Source organism: Hylobates moloch, unplaced genomic scaffold (genome assembly GCF_009828535.3).
Source record: "Hylobates moloch isolate HMO894 unplaced genomic scaffold, HMol_V3 SCAFFOLD_10, whole genome shotgun sequence".
NCBI lineage: Eukaryota > Metazoa > Chordata > Mammalia > Primates > Hylobatidae > Hylobates > Hylobates moloch.
In genome coordinates this window covers 107,002,479-107,017,720 of record NW_026652285.1, presented here as the reverse complement: position 1 = coordinate 107,017,720, position 15,242 = coordinate 107,002,479, and the positions used below count along the sequence as shown (strand labels likewise).

The 15,242-nt window shown below is 56.7% G+C and overlaps 1 protein-coding gene across 1 annotated transcript in view; it reads right to left on the bottom strand.

Annotated features, from left to right (window-relative positions):
• Positions 1-597: 597 nt before the first annotated feature.
• COL5A1 (collagen type V alpha 1 chain) overlaps positions 598-15,242 on the bottom strand; it is a 202,522-nt gene continuing 187,877 nt past the window's right edge. Inside the window, exons 54-56 of the mRNA XM_058445929.1 lie at positions 13,728-13,817; positions 8,688-8,921; positions 598-3,270 (exon numbers count right to left, since the gene is read on the bottom strand). Coding sequence (XP_058301912.1) covers positions 3,124-3,270; positions 8,688-8,921; positions 13,728-13,817 — 471 coding nt within the window. The 3' untranslated portion in view covers positions 598-3,123. The remainder of the gene's footprint in view (positions 3,271-8,687; positions 8,922-13,727; positions 13,818-15,242) is intronic.

Sequence of the window (15,242 nt, the reverse complement as noted above, 5' to 3'; positions counted from 1 at the left end):
CTGATATCAGTGGCTTTAATAAAACAAAAATGTGCTTCTCCTGCTCCTGCTACCAGTTCTCACCAGCTGGCAGGGGGCTCACTCATGGAACCTACTAGCGATGCAGCCCCTCCATGAAACGTGGCTGGTGCTATGCATGAGGAAATCACACCTTCAGACTGGAAGAGGCAAATGACATGTGGGCTCAAGGTCATCGGCTGGAACGAGCCCCATGCCTTCCCCGACCCCTAGCCACAAGGAGCCAGGGAGTCTAATCCTGCTACACAGCTGGAAAGGCAGTGCTGGAGTGCTTCCAGAACATTCCCGCAGGGTGTTGACTGCCCGGGGTGAAGAGTGAGGCCAGCACATGGTGGTGTGGATGCCCAGCAGTTGCTGAAACACCTTTTGGGTTGGTGCCCGGCTACGTTCTAACATCCTCCCAAGGGCACAAAGCTGTCCACACCAGCCTTGGCCACTCCTGAGGGACAAACTCCACCTAAGAATGGCCGGGGCCATCCCTTCCTTTCTCCGGTGGCCAGTGTGGTGATCTCCAGAGCTCCTAGCGTCCTGGGACTGTGTGCAGTCCTGTACCCCTAAGAAGACAGCCACTCACATCTGTTTACGGTGAAAACAGCCAACTCGATTTATTGAAAAACTATTACAATTATTCCTTTGTTACACAAGTTTAGAATATTTTAAGATATCCTTTCCTGGGCATTACAGTTAAAACTTATGACATGTCTAGCGGATTTTTTGAAAATGTTCAATGTGTCATTTGACATTGTATTTCAAAAGGCCTGATGTCCTAGAAACTTTATCTTGGGTTTTTTGCTTACCATTTTTTTCTTTTTGCCAGCATTTGTCCAATTATATATATTGGGAAGAAAAAAAATTACACCAAAAGAATTTCTGCAAATATAAGAAGTAATTTTATTGCAATATACTGTGGCTAGAGTGGTCTGGGGAGAACGGGACACATTTTGAAGTTCAGTACAAATTATAACAACTTGAAAGGGACCACAGAGGAAGAAAATGACAGGAGAAAAGGAAAAATTGGATGGGATGAGAAACGAAAACAGAATCACATGACCTAGACGCAGTCCACGGGGGTCGTGGGACAGTCCTCGGCTATGGCTTTTCTTTTGAAGAGGTGAAGGGGACAGTCATTGGCACATGCTGGCATCCTGGGCTCCAGAGACTCTCTAAGCCGGACTTTTCTTTGGCAAGAGCAAGACTTGTTTTCCAGGGAAATTTGGAAAATCCGCGTTGGTGGTGTTTTGTTCCTCCTGGGTGGCTTGGTTGTGGCTTCCTAAGCTGGAACTGCATTCTGGTGGTGGTGGGGGTGGGGGACAGCACCAGAGCCCCACGGGCTCACCCCGAGGGCTCAGCCTGCATTTCCCACGGTAGAAGGAAAAGGCGCTGCACCTGGGCAACTTTTCACAGTGAAGAGATCGCCTTTCCTGGCTGCCCCTCGGGTCCTCCTGCCCACAGACGGCAGCCCCCCGATCTCGATGGCCAGGAAAGGGTTCCCCAAAGGGGACCTCACCCACCCCGAGCTCTGGAGCCGCTGACGCTTGCATCCAGGACATTTGAGATGGGAATCCAAATCGGCTACTTGGAAAAGATGTGCTTCAGGCAGCCCTGGAGAGACTCACGGAGTTCATTATACATTACTCCATCTACCGAGGCAGCGCATGGCACGACCGAACGGCTTGGGACAAACACAGAAATTAGCACCACAAACATTCAGGAACCAAATACAATCTGCTATGGTCACACCACAGACAATGCAGGAAGAGGCTTTTTATTGCTTGTGTGTGTTTTCAAATCAAGTAGGCACAACCCAGTCCTCATAACAGCGCTCGGGAGTGGACGCACCGGGGCAGGAGAGTGCAGGAGGGAGCGTGCTTGGCTATCCTGCCCAGTGGAAAGGAAAGTGACGTGCATTGATCTTAAAGTCCTTGGCAATAGACTGTGGAGGCAATAACAGGATAAAGAAAGCAGGGAGAATCAGGCATGGCCAGGTACCCCGGTGCGCCTTCAAGGAGACCTTAAAACAGATAGCACCACAAGAGAGAAGTGTAAAAAATAAGCACCAATTTTCATTGAGTTATCACCTACAAAAAATGTGGTTTCCCTGCCCTGGACATTCTCCCATCAGGCTCTGCGGGAAGAAAAGCGGAAAAAGGAAGCAAATAAAATTAATCTAAACCTGTGTTTTAGTCTAAGTGCATGTAGAAAAAAGTAAATTACCAAATTTTTTCCCTCCCTATTAAAAAAAAGTCTAGAGCGAATCAAAAACTGTCTGAAAAGGAGCACTGGTACCTGCTTTTCAACGGCAGCATAAATTCTTGCTGCCCCGGGCAAATTTCTAATTTATTGCACGTTCTTGGCCAGGGCGGGGGTGGGGAGACTTCCTATTTCTAATCAGAACTGTACTGCAACCCAGAATCCATGCCTCGCCCATTCTGTCCGTGGGACTGAGACTGGGTTTCCGTGCATGATTGAAAGCCAGGCACACTTAACATTTATAACAATACAATACAAATATTTACTTAAAACTCACAAAAACATAAGCACCTTTAATCCATCGGGAAGGCACCTGCAGAATGACATTTGGCCTCTAAATGGATCGTGTTGGAGGTTGTTAAAAACGGAGGCTTTGGTGACGGTGGGATGACCTTTCCAAGGCTTACCTTGGACCATTTTTTGAAGGTCAGGGGAAATACACATCTTCAAGTTGAATTTAGAAAAAAATGTAGTGTCCAAATCTGGCAGTCCCTCCCCCAACCCCTGCGAGACCCCTGCGAGCTATTCACGAACAGGATGGGTTGGGTGAGCTGGGGGGCTGGAGGCGTGGCCCCGCTCCCGGGGCGCGTGGGTGTGGACAGAGCGTGGGGCGGGCCCAGGCGCTGGGGTGCAGCTAGGTCATGTGATTCGGCTCCGGGTGGGGGCGCGGCTCCTTCCCTCTGTTCTCTCCGGGCTGGGGTCCCACGCCCCGTGGTGCCGAGGCGCAGATGAAGTCAGGCGGGAGGGGAGGGAGAAGCCTTCACTGTCCAGGATCAGGACGTGCACGGGACACTCACGAACGAATGGCATGCTGAGGTCACGAGGTTGCTCTCGGGAGCCCGGGCTCGGCGGCTCCTAGCCCATGAAGCAAGCCGGCCCCACTTCAAATCCAAATTTCTGTGACGCTTCACCGAAGTCATTGAACATGATGTCCACGATGGGCACCTGCTCCACTTTGGGGGTGTCGATCTCCAGAACCGTCTTCTGGTAGCCTTTCTTGGTCTGGGGAAGAGGGAGACAGGTGGCCGGTGGTTAAGAATGGGGGGGCCTTGGGGTTTACCAATCGCCCCCCACGCTCTGGCTGGCTCCGAAACCCCCGCTGGTGTCCTGTCTCCCACCCATGGCTGCGCTTGCCCGGGCAAGTGTTGGAGGAAATATGGCTGATCAGAGCGTGCACTTAACCCCTGTGGATGTCCCAAAAGTCCCCCTTGCACAGGTGGGAGGTGGGTGGGGTGGGCATCAGCGAGGCGACAGGACCCTCCCAAGGCTTCAGGTGCAGCTGAGGCACACACAGGATCGAAGCTGATCAACCTTCTCACCGTGCCCAGTCCAGACTCCTTGTGATACCCCAGGTATTCGCTTCCAGGCAGCCCCCCAGGACCCAGGGCCAGCTACAGAACAAGCAGGGCACACTGGAAAATCAAAGGGGGGCTCCGGGTTCACAAAGGAAGGAGTCCAAGGTGGTACTGGCAGAGCCTTGAGCCAAGTGAGACCCCCCTACAACCACCTGCCTCACACAGCCTTAGGCACTCGGTGGGCGGGGTCTTCACCTTCACAAGTATGGGAAGGGGTGGGGACCTTCCACACCATCTGGTCCAGAGGAGTCTTAGGTAAACTGAGGCACAGAGGGCAGGGATAGTGCAATGAACCTGGCCTGCAGGATGAGTCAGCACCCATCCCTTGCTCAAACCAGCACAACCCTGGGCGCTGGGGTGGGGGGATAGAAGCCTAGGAGAGGCCTCCTCCCTCCCAGAACACAGGCAGCGAAGGTGTGAGATTCTTTGGTCCCTTCCCAAAGCCACCCAAATGTAACTCCCAGTGTTCTTTATAACTGAGGCTGAGCTGGCCCTGCTGTCCCGTCAACTTCCCCCAAGACAAGGGCCCTGGAGGCCGCACCTTTCCCGCAAACCAGGAGCCTGCAAACGCATCCTGGGCCGTACCTTTCCCACAAACCAGGGGCCTGCAAACACATCCTGGGCAAATAGCTTTTGCCACCTCAGACCCAGACCGGATTTACAGTCTCAGCTGGATCTGGGCCTGGGAAGGATCTCCTTCCACTGCCCCATCCCCAAAAGAAATGATGAGATAAGCAAGTAGGGGCCAGCCAGGGTTCCCTCTGGGATGGGAGGCAGTGACCCCAGGACGCGGCCCTGCAGAGGGCCCAGCACAGTCTTAGTGGCATCGATCACAGCCCTTCTCGGCAATGGCACCAGTCTCTCCCCGGAGGGACGGGCAGCATTTGCTGAGCTGTCGGGTGATTTCATGGGATTTATGGGACCCCTCTGCTCCAATTATCAGAGCACTTAGAGAGGGGCGTATTTAAAGTAGGCCGCTGCGAGCCGCTCTGTTACCCCGTTATTCCAGAGGCATAAATAACCATTACAGGCCAAGAATGGCCCCCTGGAGGCATCGAAAGCTGCACAAACACCAGGATTTATGCAGTGCAGTGCCTGGGCCCTCTTGCAGGTGATTTTTGCCTCTCCACTGGGCCCGCTCAGCGGCCCCGTCAATCAGGCGCCCCAGCCAAACGATGCCCACGCTGGAATTCCAATTTCTTTGGCCGTTATTACAATATGAATCACGCAGACCTCCGGGGGCTGAGGCAGGGCTTTTGCCGCTGGCCCGAGTTCGCGGCATCAGAGCCTCCTGCAGCAGCCTCCATAATTAAATGAGAGGGTTGTGACTTTTCAAATTGTGGCTGGGCTTGTCAGGGACTGGGGTCGGCAGGGCACCTGCGAGTCTGGGCCAGCGTCCCTGCGTGCCACCCCCATGGCCACCCCGCACCCCAGCTCCACACTGCTGCCACTGCCCACCCTTCCACCCAAACCTCTGTCCAACCTGGCCACAGAGCCTGCCCCTGCCAACTGGGGTTAGGCGGTTTTGAGCCATTCTCTCTCCATCTTTTCAAAGTCAGAATCTTTGCTTTCCAGAAGTAAAACGGCCCTGGGGAGGGAGCTGCTTCTCTTCTCCCTGCCCAGAGTGCAGTCTGGGTATCCCTGTGATCCCAATCCCTCCTCTGCACGCAGAGACACTCCAAGGACAGCTGTGGAACTCAGGAACGCCCACCATGGGGAAGCGGCAAGAGAGCGAGCCAGGGTCTCCTCTTGGGGTGGCACTTGCAGCGCTGGGCGGCTAACCAGACCCATGCTGCTGACTGCCTGAGGAGGTGGCGTGGTCTGGATGGCAGCTGCACTTGGTTCTTGGCTTCGAGGGTCCTGATCTCGCCCCAGAAGTGCCAGCTTCTTTGGGTTCCATGGGAGACAGGAAGGAGCAGGTCCTCTTTGTCCTTGCAGCAGGGGAACCCTCTGCGCGCCCTTCAGACCTTGGTTCTGTGTGTAGAATGGTGCTTCTCCATGGGGGAGATTCTGCCCCTGGGAGAGGTGTCTGGAGACATTCTGGGTTCCGTCACTCGGTAGGGGGCTCCTACTGGCATCTAGTGGGTGGAGGCCGAGAATGCCAAACAGCCTGCGGTCCCCCATCAGAGAGCCGTCGGGCCTTGATGTCAGAACGGCTTGGGCTGGGAAACTGCTCTTGAACCCGGTTCCCTCTGCATGGCTGATGGGACCAGAACCAGGAGGCGATGGGCGGATAGTACAAATAGACTTGAGCCCAGTTCTCAGAAGAGCTTCCTCATCCTGAGACTCTACAACCATGGCCTGGGCTGTCTCAGAAGGTAATGAGATCACTGTCAACTGAGGTATTCAAGGTGCAGCTATGCCAGGAAGGGGCTATGGTGAGAAGAATGCTGCAGTGGGAATTAGGAGCCTCAGCTCTATCACACCTAGGGACCTTGGGTGAGCCGCCGTAACTCTCTGGGCCTCAGGTTTTGCGTATGTGGAAAGAAGGGAACACTCGTATCGGTGGTTCACATTCGGAAGTGGGGAGTGTTTCTGGAGGCGTTTGGCACACTCGAGACTGGCAAAGTTGAACGTCCTGCAAACCAATGGCCACACTTCCCCAGATGCCAACAGCACACCCTCATCACTGGGGGACACTGGACTGAGCAAGAGCCCTCTCTGCTTGTGGAATTTAAATGATCCCAGCTTGACCCAATCCCAGGATGCAGGCAGAGCCAGGAAGTCAGGTTCTGAGTCAGAAAGCATTGCCCAGGACTTCTGGGACCTCCCAGAAGTGGGTTTTGCTGATGGAATGAGTAGGGGCAGGAGCTTCAAGAGGAACTGGGATGAAAGAAGCTGGATCTTCCAGGAAGGTCTTAAAAGCAGCAGGAGTCTGTCTAAGCCAGATTAGGGAGCGGGGGCCTGGCCCGCCCTTTAACCTCCATGGGTCCTTCGTGGGATCCATCTTTCTAGCATTGTCTTCCAGGGAACGTTCCCCTCTCTGGGAAGCTGTTCCTCACCCTTTACCAGACAACACCCACTGGGCCAACTAGTTTCCCTTTTTGCCATGGAAGCCAGGAAGCTCAAAGCCAAACTCAGGATTCTGTCCCTCCAGGTCCTGCCTCTCCTTTACAGGGTTCCTGATTTCTCTTCACCTCCATGTTACTGCCTTACACTTGTGGTCCATATGATCTAAAAATAGTCACAGGAACTGGGTGCTCATCCAGGGTTTGTAGTGGGTCAGACACAATTCTGAACTGTAAAGGCATGGTTTGATGTGCTTCCCAGAAGGCCCTGTGAGGCAGGTGCTATGTTATCCTCATTTGGCGAGGAGGGGTAAGGTCCCTGACATTTTCAAATACCTCTTCCCAGGGATCTGGATCCATCAACCTTACACAGGGATGAGTTCTGCATATTCCACAGTCAGATCCGAAGTACTGACCCCAACCAATCGCAGAAGGCAGTGGCAGCCGGGAGGAGAGGTGAGCACTCCCAGTGAGGGCGGCCCCCGCTGAGCAGGGCCTGGCCACGGGATGGCCCTGGGAGACACAGCTTTAACCCTCAGTGCAGCCCTTGGGCAGCAGAGAGCAGGAGCTGAGCGTCCTGTGGCTGAGGGCCAGGTGCTCCGCAGCGGTGCTGGACAGGGGGAGGCGGGATTGGAACCCAGGTCCACTCTGCTCCCAGGCTACAGACGGGCCTGGAACTCTCAGTCGGCGCCACCCTCTGGCTTTCCTGCCTGCCCAGGCCTCACTCTGAGGACCCATCCATGTTGCTCAGAGGAGGGCACCCTACAGGGCCGGTCCTAACGCCAGCCCCGTTCCCCTCAGGAGCTGGCCTGGGCCGGTGCCATGGCTTGGACCTTCGCCCCCCCCAAATCTCATGTTGAAATGTGGTCCCAATGTTGGAGGTGGGCCTGGTGGGAGGCATCTGGGTCACGAGGCTTGGTGCTGCCCTCGGGGTAATGAGCAAGTTTTCGCTCTACTAGTTCCCATGAGAGCTGATTGTTAAAAAGGGCCTGGCACCCTCTCGCTTCCTCTTTCCTGTGCCTTCCACGCACTGGCCCCTTCACCTTCCCGAGACTGGAAGCAGCCTGAGGTCATCACTGGACCCAGATGCTGGCACCACACAACGCTTCCTGCACAGCCTGCAGAGCTGGGAGCCGGGTAAACCGCTTCCCATTTACCCAGCCTCAGGCGTTCCTTCCTACAAACACAAAAGGACCGAGGCACTAAGGGGTGCTTTCCGCAGGTCTCTCAAGAATAAGTGGTGGGGAGAATGGGATCCAATGTCAGTGACAGGAAGACCCACAGGCTGGGCTTCTCAGCGATTCCCACCTCCAGCCTCTAAAAGGCCACACGAGGGGGACATGTCTGAGGCTCCCACAGGCCTGGGCTAATGGGGCACAGCTGCACCCTAAACACCTCCAGGACACGCGGGCACATCCCAGACCTGTGCGATGGCCCTGGCAGTCTCGAGGAGACCTTAGCGGAGGTGAGCCCAGCTCACTGAGTACGGAGGGGAAAGGCGTGCATGTGGGAAGGCCCATGGGTATGAGCGCCAATACCAGCCCTGACTGCTCGTGAGATCTCAGCAAGCCTCCCAGCGCTCAGGCCTCCATTCTCTTGTCTGAGAGCAGAACAGCTCTCCCCACACGGAGAGGGCCCATGCGCCGGGCTGTCCGGAGAGCTGGCAGCTCTGTCTGCAGTGTTTCCAGACGGCCGTGCCCTGTCCAAGGAGAGGGAGGCTCCCAGCTCCAAACTGGAACCACAACGGGTCCTCCATTCCTCACTCCATGCCACAGCCCTGGATGGGGCGAGGGACCCAGGCCCCTGGCTTTCCCGGCCAGGTCTCAGATTTCCTGTCCTAACCCACAGAACTCTCCAAAGTTCCCGGAGCTCTGGCCGCATACGCCTGGGACTCCTAGTCTCCCTGCAACTGTGGGGCTGCCTGGGGCCAGAGCCTGGTCCGGGGCCCTCACTGCCCTCCGGCAGGCATCTTGGGGACAGGTAAACCCGTGCTGAGTGAGGAGTGAGCCCCACAGAGGCGTGAGCAGGGATGCTGGGGGCGGCGCGGGATACTCACAGCACAGCCGTCCACCAGGGCGCGGATGTAGGGGTTGTTGTCATAAGACATCTCCTCGTCGTTGGAACCCAGGAAGCGGATGGCCTTGTCGTAGCTGCCCGTGGCTGCGTCCTGCCAGGCCACTGACTGGTAGCAGTGGTAGGTGACGTTCTGGTGGGCAGAGGCGCTCAGCAGCCGCAGGAAGGTCATCTGTACCACACCCACAGGGTTGCCCTCGGCGTCCACATAGGAGAGCTAGGGGGACAGGGGGGTTGGGGCTCAGCAGGGCAGGGACACACAGCAACAAAGCCCCACGTCTGCACTGCCCTGGGCTTCACTCACACTGTGGTCTTCTCGGGGGCACTACCTGGAAACGCACTGTACCCACAGACCCCGCCGAGGCCCCCGCCGAGGCCAGAGCACGTGGGCTGTCTTGGGTGTTCCCAGGAACAAAGGGAACCATGCCTCATGTCCTTCAGGGCCTTAAATAATCCACCCACTCCTCTTGGCCTGTGCTTCTCCTTCAGGGCTCGGCACCTGTGCTGCCTCCTCCAGGAAGCCTACCCAGAACAGACGCTCCTGCATTTACTCTGTGGCTGCCCTTCCCAACCTTAGTTTGTCACAGTGTCTGTCTCCCCAGCAGACTATAAGCTCAGAGACGGCAGGATGGCATCCTTCTTGCTCGTTACTGGCCCTGGTACCGGCCCCATGGCTGCCCAGTGTGCACTCGATAAAGCTTTGCCGCATGGTGAACGGCAGCCAGTGTCTCCTGGGCCAGCACCCACTGCAGTGCCAGCTGCAGCTGCTCTCCCTGCACGCCCACCCACAGCTCTTCTCCCCTTCTGCCACCTGGGCGCCTCCATCCCAGATGGTGATCTGGATCTGCCCGGTTTGTATGTGTTGAGTGAACAGAGAACCATTCTCAAAAATACAGCTTGTGTGAAGGCCTGCCTCTCATCCCTGAAACGCAAAGCTCTGCACCCGACCGCTGGGTCAGGGCACCTGGAGCAGCAGGCGAGCCCTGGTTTCCCCTGAGTAGAGGGGTGCAGGGCCAGAGATGGGCATTAGGTTCCCTGTGGGTGAGAGGAGGTCTTAGAGCCCCCCCTCCCAGCTGCACCACGCTTCTCCCTGCACCCTGGACAGCAGGCGTCCTCCTTCTGCCCCTGAGCCACTGCACGGCTCCTCCCTCTGCCTGGGACACTCCCCACCCGGCAGGAGGTGCCCCCACTGCTGTCCTTTGGGTCACAGCCCAGAACACTGCTCCTAGGGAAGGCTCCTCCCCACCTCCAGCCTTTAGGGCTGGCTTAGGGACCTTGATCTGCATCCCAGCCCTCCCTATGTCCCTCCACTCCAGCTCTGGCCCCCTGTCCCTATCATCGTGCCCCAACACCAGCAAAGGAAGGTGCTCACAAGATTATGTGAACAAACGACCATCTGCCGGGTGCCCAGGATGTACAAGGCCCTGGCCAGGGAGACTGTGAGCAGCTGGAGCCAGAGGGGGCACGAGGCCTCGGAGAGTGAGTGGGCCAGCTATAGTGAGGTGCTCGGGGGAGGCGAGACTGAGGGAGGGTCAGGGCTGTGCAGATGGCTGGGGTGACCGGGGACCCTCCTGGAGACACGGGGGTCCCGGATGATGTCTGGCATGGCCACGCAAGAGAGGCCACTCCTCCCCTTCCCAGAAGTGTCTCCTCAGGGCAGCGAGCAGGCTTCCTGAGGCAGGAGTGGCTCCATCTGCCTGCCTTGCCTGTGCCAAAGGTCAGCTCGGGACTCTGGTGACATTGACCCTCCCTGAAAGCCCTCCCAGTCTCTGCACAAATCTAGGGAAGGCATCAGAGAAGGACAATGTGCAGCTTCTTAGGTGGCCCCTCCAGCATCACTAGCTGGGTATCCAGGACTGGGCTGCTCAGCTCCACCAGGTGCAAGGCCCATGCAGGGCATCCTGAGCGATGATGCATCTCACTTTTGCATCTCTGTTGCAAACTCAAGGTTTCTGAAAAATCTGACACTGCCAGGGATCATTGATGCATCTTAGCTCCCCGAAATGAAGCACACATCTCTTCGGCCCAGGCAGGACGTTGAAGGACCCTCTCTGCAGGGAAGGCCTGGCTGGGCAGGGCAGCCTGTCCTGTGTGCAGCATCAGGGAATGAAGCAGGCTAAAGCCAACACCTGAGACCTGCTCTGCCCACTCCTGTGCAAGCGCTGCCTCGTGGTGTTGTGTTTTGGACCCTGCCTCTGGCCTGCTCCGAAAGAGCCCCAGTGAACACGGGAAGGGAACTGACTTCAGTATTGCCATGAGTGTTTGGGCACCGGGAGTGGGAAGAGGGTGAACACACTGCAGGACCCACGTTTTCAACAGATGCCACTAGAAAGAGGCCACAGTGAGCAGCCGGCCTGGGGCCTGGGCATTCCCAGGGCTGTCGGCGAACTCCACGCTTTTGGACGCGGCCACGAGAACCTTACAGGCAAACCTTGAGGAGGAAAAGCGAATACCAACCGACAGGCTGGGCCGTCCGGCGCTCCTTCCGGGAGGGAACGTGACTGACTTGAGGAAGGGCGTGCACCACAGGGAGCGGCGGTGGGCAGCACCGGACACAGAAGGACCTGAAGCCCCCAGTGCCCGTGGGTCAGCAGGGGGGCCCGGGGGCATGGGGCACGCTGCCCTGCATTGGAACCCCAGGGTCCCACGGTGAGGCCCTGCTCCCCTGGTGGGAGGGGTTCTCTGCAGTATTCTCTCAATATTGGTGCATCGTGGGTAGCCCTGCTCAGATAAAATTCCCATTTCTGGTTTTTTCTTTCTTTTTTTTTTTTTTGAGATTGTGTCTCGCTCTGTCCCCCAGGCTGGAGTGCAGTGGCACAATCTCAGCTCACTGCAACCTCTGCCTCCTGGGTTCGAGAGATTCTCCTGCCTCAGCCTCCCAAGTAGCTAGAATTACAGGCGCACACCACTATGCCCGGCTAATTTTTGTATTTTTAGTAGAGACGGGGTTTTGCCACGTTGGCCAGGCTGGTCTTAAACTCCTGACCTCAGGTGATCCACCCGCCTCAGCCTCCCAAAGTGCAGGGATCACAGGTGTGAGCCACCACGCCCAGCCCATTTTTGCATTTTGTTTTTTAATGGAGATGGAGTCTTGGTATGTTGCCCAGGCTGGTCTCAAACTCCTGGGCTCAAGCGATCTGCCCGCCTCAGCCTCCCAAAGTGCTGGGATTATAAGCATGAGCCCCTGCACCTGGCTGAAAAATCCGGGTATCTCTGAGAGGCCCCCATCTACCCCTTGTCCACGTATGATATTCACAGAGCTAGAAATAAGGCCGTGGAAAGATCCTCAAGCTGACGTGTTCCCTGGGTTGTCCCTTCACCCCACCCTTCATCAACGGTCTGTGGAACAGGATGAGAGGTGGGAATGGGCTACTCGGGCTGAAGGCTGCAAATGAGGCTTCACAGCCATTTCCTCCAAGCGAGGTAAATAGGCTGTTTCTGCTTTTCCCATTTTGGAGGGTGCTGTGAGAGGCTCTTTTTGGAGGCTGAGAGCTGTCATTGCGGGGAGACGGCAGTGCCAAGCACAGGCGGTAACTACCCGTAAGACTGCAGAATGGACCCTTCCACCTCGGCCCCCAGCAGCTTCACCCCCAGGGCCCCTTCCCTGCCTGATGCCACACACCAGCATCCCCTACACTCTGTCCCTCTGGGCCAAGCAGCCCTGGTCCCGGGCCCTCCCTGTCCCCGGGCGTTTCAGGTCCTTCTGTATGCCAGCAGCTCTTTTTGGAACACAGCACAGAGGAGGCGGGGAAAAGGAAAAGCAGGAGGAGGAAAGGAGAAGAGGACTGCAAGTCCACAGCAAACCACAAAACAGGAAGCCTCCAGAAACACAGCCACGGTGAGCACAGACCCTCGGAGTGTCTGCAAACGAGCTGGTATATGACTTGAAATCAACAATGAGGGCACGAGAGATAAATAATCAGCTGTGAATGCCTTCAGGTTACGAGACGAGGGGCTTCAGAGGTGCAGACAGGGCAAAGGCGGCTCAGGGCCAGTGCTCTGAGTCCTCGGGGAAAGTATGGTCTCCGTGTCCACCCAGGGAGGCTGGGGCTGGTGCCAGGGTGCAGCAACCAATGGCAAATGGTCAGGTTAGAAGCCGCAGAACCCATGGGCTGGCTTCTGAGTGAGCAAGGCCCTCCTTTGAGGACCACTTGGGAGTGGGGCCACTAGATCCCAAGAAAGGAGGGAAAGAAGGAGAATCTGGGCCATAAATGACACTCAGAACCCGTCTGTGTTCTGGAACCTTGGTCCTTTAACTTGCTGGGAGAAGAGATGGAACTCTCCTCTTCATTCCAGAAAAGGGCCCAAATCAAACTCTGGTGGGGTTCCTAGCGGCACTCCACGAGGCAGAAGCAGCCACTGTCCTCACATCAGTGTCCAGACTGGCTCTTGGGCACTACACCGACCAGAAGAACCTCCTACGTGGTTCTTTCCTGGGAGGCCAATGTCTTTTCCTTTCAGGGATGGATTCTGTAAGACTCGATCCCCAAAAGTGAAAACATGACTCATACAGTGGTGTGCAGTGTAACTGGGAATCTGCAGCCCGGTGGGCAGAGAGACAGCCCTCAGCCCTGAGCAGCCGGGGAGAGAGGATCCGTGGTGCAGGTCCTAGAAGGAGTTCTGAATGGCTTAAGTGGTCTGGGATCCGTGTCCTCTGCCCTGCCATCAGACACAGTGAAAGCGCTCCTGCTTCTGGAGCGTCTGACCTCAGTGCCCAGGTGCCTGGGGCTGCACCGTCTGTGGGCAGAAGATCAGCTCAGGCTGGGGCCCACACCCAGCTCTGGGCGCCCTACACAGAAATGGAAAACCATCTGCTACTCCAGGCAGAAACACACTCTTGTCGGGGTGGCAGGGGCCGGGGAGAGGACTCCACACCTAGCTGAGTCTTGCTGTCACGTGATGTGGAGCAGTTTGGCAAGAGCGGTGTGGCACACATGGCGGCGATGGGTGCCATGCAGAGCCGCGAGCCAGCCGTGCCGCAAGCAGGCAGTGCCGAGGTGGCCGGGCCGAGGTGGCCACTTACCAGGGACCCTCGCTTGTACTGACTATACCAGGTGGAAGGCTGCTCTTTGGGCCAGCGGGCCATTTTACTCTGTAAGATACGAGATAGGCGGGTTTAAAGTGACAACCGCAAAGACGTCAGAGGCCACCTTACCAGTTTCCCACGCTTGAATTCACTGAACCAGGAGCCCGGGTTTTCTTTGGGCCAAGAAGTGATTCTGGCCTAAACGTGCAGCGGGGAGGTGGGGAGGGAGAGAAACAGAACAAGAGGGTTACTTCTCCGGCCTCCAGAGCAAGGCCCCACGCTCTCCCGGCCCCTGGTGCCTGCGTCCTCATGCGAGGGGCCGCAGGGAGGGCCCACTGAGTGCTTCCGGCACAGCCTGGGGGCCCCGGCCCTTGGGGAGACTGGAGGTCACGTCAGAATGAGCTCGGCCCAGGCCCTTCGGGGGATGAGCCTGGCCTGGGCCTTGGGGGAGACAGGAGGCCGCGTGAGGAGAAGCCTGGCTGGGGCCCTCAGGGAGACTGGAGGCTGCATAAGGAGCCTGATCCGGGCCTCGGGGAGACTGAGGCCCTGTGAGGATAAGCCTGGCTGGGGCCCTCAGGGAGGCCACGTGAGGAGCCTGGCCTGGGACCTCAGAGAGACTGGAGGCTGCGTGAGGAGCCTGATCCGGGCCTCAGGGAGACTGGAGGCTGTGTGAGGAGCCTGGCCTGGGCCCTCGGGGAAACTGGAGGCCGTATGAGGAGCCTGATCTGGGCCTCGGGGAGACTGGAGGCCGTATGAGGAGCCTGGCCTGGGCCCTCCAGCCCCTGCTGCTGCCCAGGAAGGATGCGCTCTGCCTCTCTTGTTTTGCATGTTAGGCCCCAGGCCAGTGCCTGGTGCTCAGTCACTGCTGGAAACCTCACTGAGGGAGGGAATGAATGAACGAATGAATGAATGAATGAATGACCAAGGGAATGGCAATAAAAGCCAGCATTTACTGCAGGCGAGGGGTGGGGCATCCTCATCCCATCCTCACAGCATTGCCTGGCTGCTGCGGCACCAGACTGTGTGCGTGCGGTGTGTGTGTGTGCATGGTGTGTGTGGTGTAGTGTGTGTGGGTGTGTCTGTGTGGAGGGTGTGGTGTGTGGTATGCATCTGTGTGTGTGATGTGTGGTGTGTATTTGTGTGTATGGTATGTGTGGTATGTATCTGAGTGTGTGGTACCTGTGTGTGTGGTGTGTGATTGTGTGGTATGTATGTGTGTGTGTGATGTGTGGTGTGTATCTGTGTATGTTGTGTGTGTGTGGTATAATGTGTGGTGTGTATCTGTGTGTGTGGTATGTGTGCTGTGGGTAGTGTGTTATGGGTGTATCTGTGTGATGTGTGGTGTGTATCTGTGTGTAATGTCTGTGTGTGGTGTGTATCTGTGTGTGTGATGTGTGGTATGAGGTGTATATCATGTGCATGGTGTGTGGTATCTGTGTGTGTGGTGTGTATCTGTGTGTTTGATGTGCGTATCTATGTGTGGTACGTGGTATGTGTGGTGTGTATCGTGTG